At 50.8% G+C, this 2,363-nt stretch overlaps 1 protein-coding gene across 1 annotated transcript in view; it reads left to right on the top strand.

The window, feature by feature from the left end:
- The window catches only part of LOC106533878 (plexin A3), a gene marked incomplete at its 5' end in the record, with an annotated part of 22,101 nt that extends 20,342 nt beyond the window's left edge, over positions 1-1,759 (top strand). Inside the window, 1 exon segment of the mRNA XM_014030338.1 lies at positions 475-1,759. Coding sequence (XP_013885792.1) covers positions 475-570 — 96 coding nt within the window.
- Positions 1,760-2,363: the final 604 nt, after the last annotated feature.

The raw sequence follows: 2,363 nt of genomic DNA on the forward strand, positions 1-2,363 counted from the left end.
CTACAGCCTCAGTCCAGGTCTACAGCCTCAGTCCAGGTCTAGAGTCTCAGTCCAGGTCTAGAGTCTCAGTCCAGGTCTAGAGTCTCAGTCCAGGTCTAGAGTCTCAGTCCAGGTCTAGTCTCAGTCCAGGTCTAGAGTCTCAGTCCAGGTCTAAAGTCTCAGTCCAGGTCTAGAGTCTCAGTCCAGGTCTACAGCCTCAGTCCAGGTCTATAGTCTTAGTTGAGGTCTAGAGTCTCAGTCCAGGTCTACAGTCTCAGTCCAGGTCTAGAGTCTCAGTCCAGGTCTAGAGTCTCAGTCCAGGTCTACAGTCTCAGTCCAGGTCTATAGTCTTAGTTGAGGTCTAGAGTCTCAGTCCAGGTCTACAGTCTCAGTCCAGGTCTATAGACTCTGAAGAGAATAAAACTGATCTAAATGGACCCTCTTATGTCCAGCTGAGGTTCTGACCGTATGTGTCCTGTCTTTGGTCTGGTGCAGATCCTGACTGCTCTGGACCGGGACGGGTACTGTCGCAAACACAAACTGAGGCACAAACTGGAGCAGGCCATCAACCTGATGTCTGGGAGCAGCTGAGAGGAGACGGACTCAAGGACTGAAGGACTGGTGGGGGATGGGGGACAGGGAGGAAGGGAGGTGGAGTTTTACTGAACTGCTCTGATTTTGGACCGAACCGAGCCAGGCTGTTGTCTGGACAGGAACCAGTCTGGACCTGTGGACTGGGAACCCAACAGGCTGGCTGACCGGTTCTAACCCAGACCGCCTCCATCCGGTGGAACCTTTTCTAAGATACAGTTCCAGCAGGACTTCAGCGCTGGACGGAACCGTGTCCTGACCAAAACAAAAAGTTCTGTTTGTTCGTTTGGGTTGGACTTTAGGAGTGGATTTAATGTGAGGACGAACCGGGTCAACGTCTCACAGGTCAGGCTGAGGACCAAATGTCCCGACTCCACTGTGAAAGGTCTGTTCTGGTCTGCAGGGTCAGGGTCTAAACACAGACTGGATTTATTAGTTCAGGTGGGGCCGATCCAAGACTTTAAGGCCCTGTTTCTGATGTCATCACATACTTTTGTCCTCACCTTCGTCCTGTTGTCTTATCTGGACGGCTCTGGACTCAGGATCCACCTGGATCAGGATTTGAGGCTTTGAGACGTTCGGTTCCTCCACTTTCAACGAGATTAGAACGTTTTTTAAGCTTTAATGGAATAAAAGGACTGAACCCAGAACTGGAGGACTGGGTCAGGGTTCAGAGTCTTGATCCAGGAGGRTTTGGACCACTGGATCTTGGACTGTTGTCGGGATCCAGATGTTTCTGTTTTGAACCACTCAAAGTTTTTTCTCTGGACAATCAGTTTTTACCACAGCACACTGAGCCCCATGCCTACTGACCGACCAGATCCTGTGTCCATCAACCCTTAGACCCAGAACCTCAAGACCCAGAAACCCAGAACCTCAAGACCCAAACCCAAAAATCCCAAATCCAAAAACCCTTCCCCATCCATTTTTAGTTTCTATTGTTTGGTTCCTCACAGGTCTGTGGGTCTGATGGGTCAGTCCTACTGGTCTTGAGGACTCCTCACAGGTCTGTGGGTCTGATGGGTCGGTCCTGCTGGTCTTGAGGACTCCTCACAGGTCTGTGGGTCTGATGGGTCNGTCCTGCTGGTCTTGAGGACTCCTCACAGGTCTGTGGGTCTGATGGGTCGGTCCTGCTGGTCTTGAGGACTCTTTACTGCCAGACCAATAAAGACTGTGGAACTTAGCAGATCCCGACAGATGAAGTCCAACAGAACTTTGTTTGAAACACATTCCAGCACAGAAGAGTTCTGTAAATATTTCAATCAGAACCTGCAGATGTGGACCAGAACCACCTGGATCCTTCAGTGTGGACTCACATCTCCATGTTACCTGGGCCAAGGGTGGGGGTGGGGGGTACTCTGCAGAACTATAACTCTAGTGCTACGTAAAAACTGGACCAGCAAGCTCCAGAACTGGACCAAATCTGGATGGAGGACTCTGTGGACTCTGAGGACTCTGTGGACTCTGTGGACTCTGGACTCTGTGGACTCTGGACTCTCTGGACTCTGTGGACTCTGGACTCTGAAGACTCTGAGGACTCTGAGGACTCTGTGGACTCTGAAGACTCTGAGGGCTCTGTGGACTCTGGACTCTGTGGACTCTGGACTCTGAAGACTCTGAGGACTCTGTGGACTCTGGACTCTGTGGACTCTGGACTCTGTGGACTCTGGACTCTGGACTCTGTGGACTCTGGACTCTGGACTCTCTGGACTCTGTGGACTCTGGACTCTGTGGACTCTGGACTCGTGGCCATAAAAACTGTAAAGAAAAAAAATGAAGATAAAGTTTAAAAA

The sequence above is a fragment of the Austrofundulus limnaeus genome, unplaced genomic scaffold (genome assembly GCF_001266775.1).
Source record: "Austrofundulus limnaeus strain Quisiro unplaced genomic scaffold, Austrofundulus_limnaeus-1.0 Scaffold1043, whole genome shotgun sequence".
Lineage (NCBI taxonomy): Eukaryota > Metazoa > Chordata > Actinopteri > Cyprinodontiformes > Rivulidae > Austrofundulus > Austrofundulus limnaeus.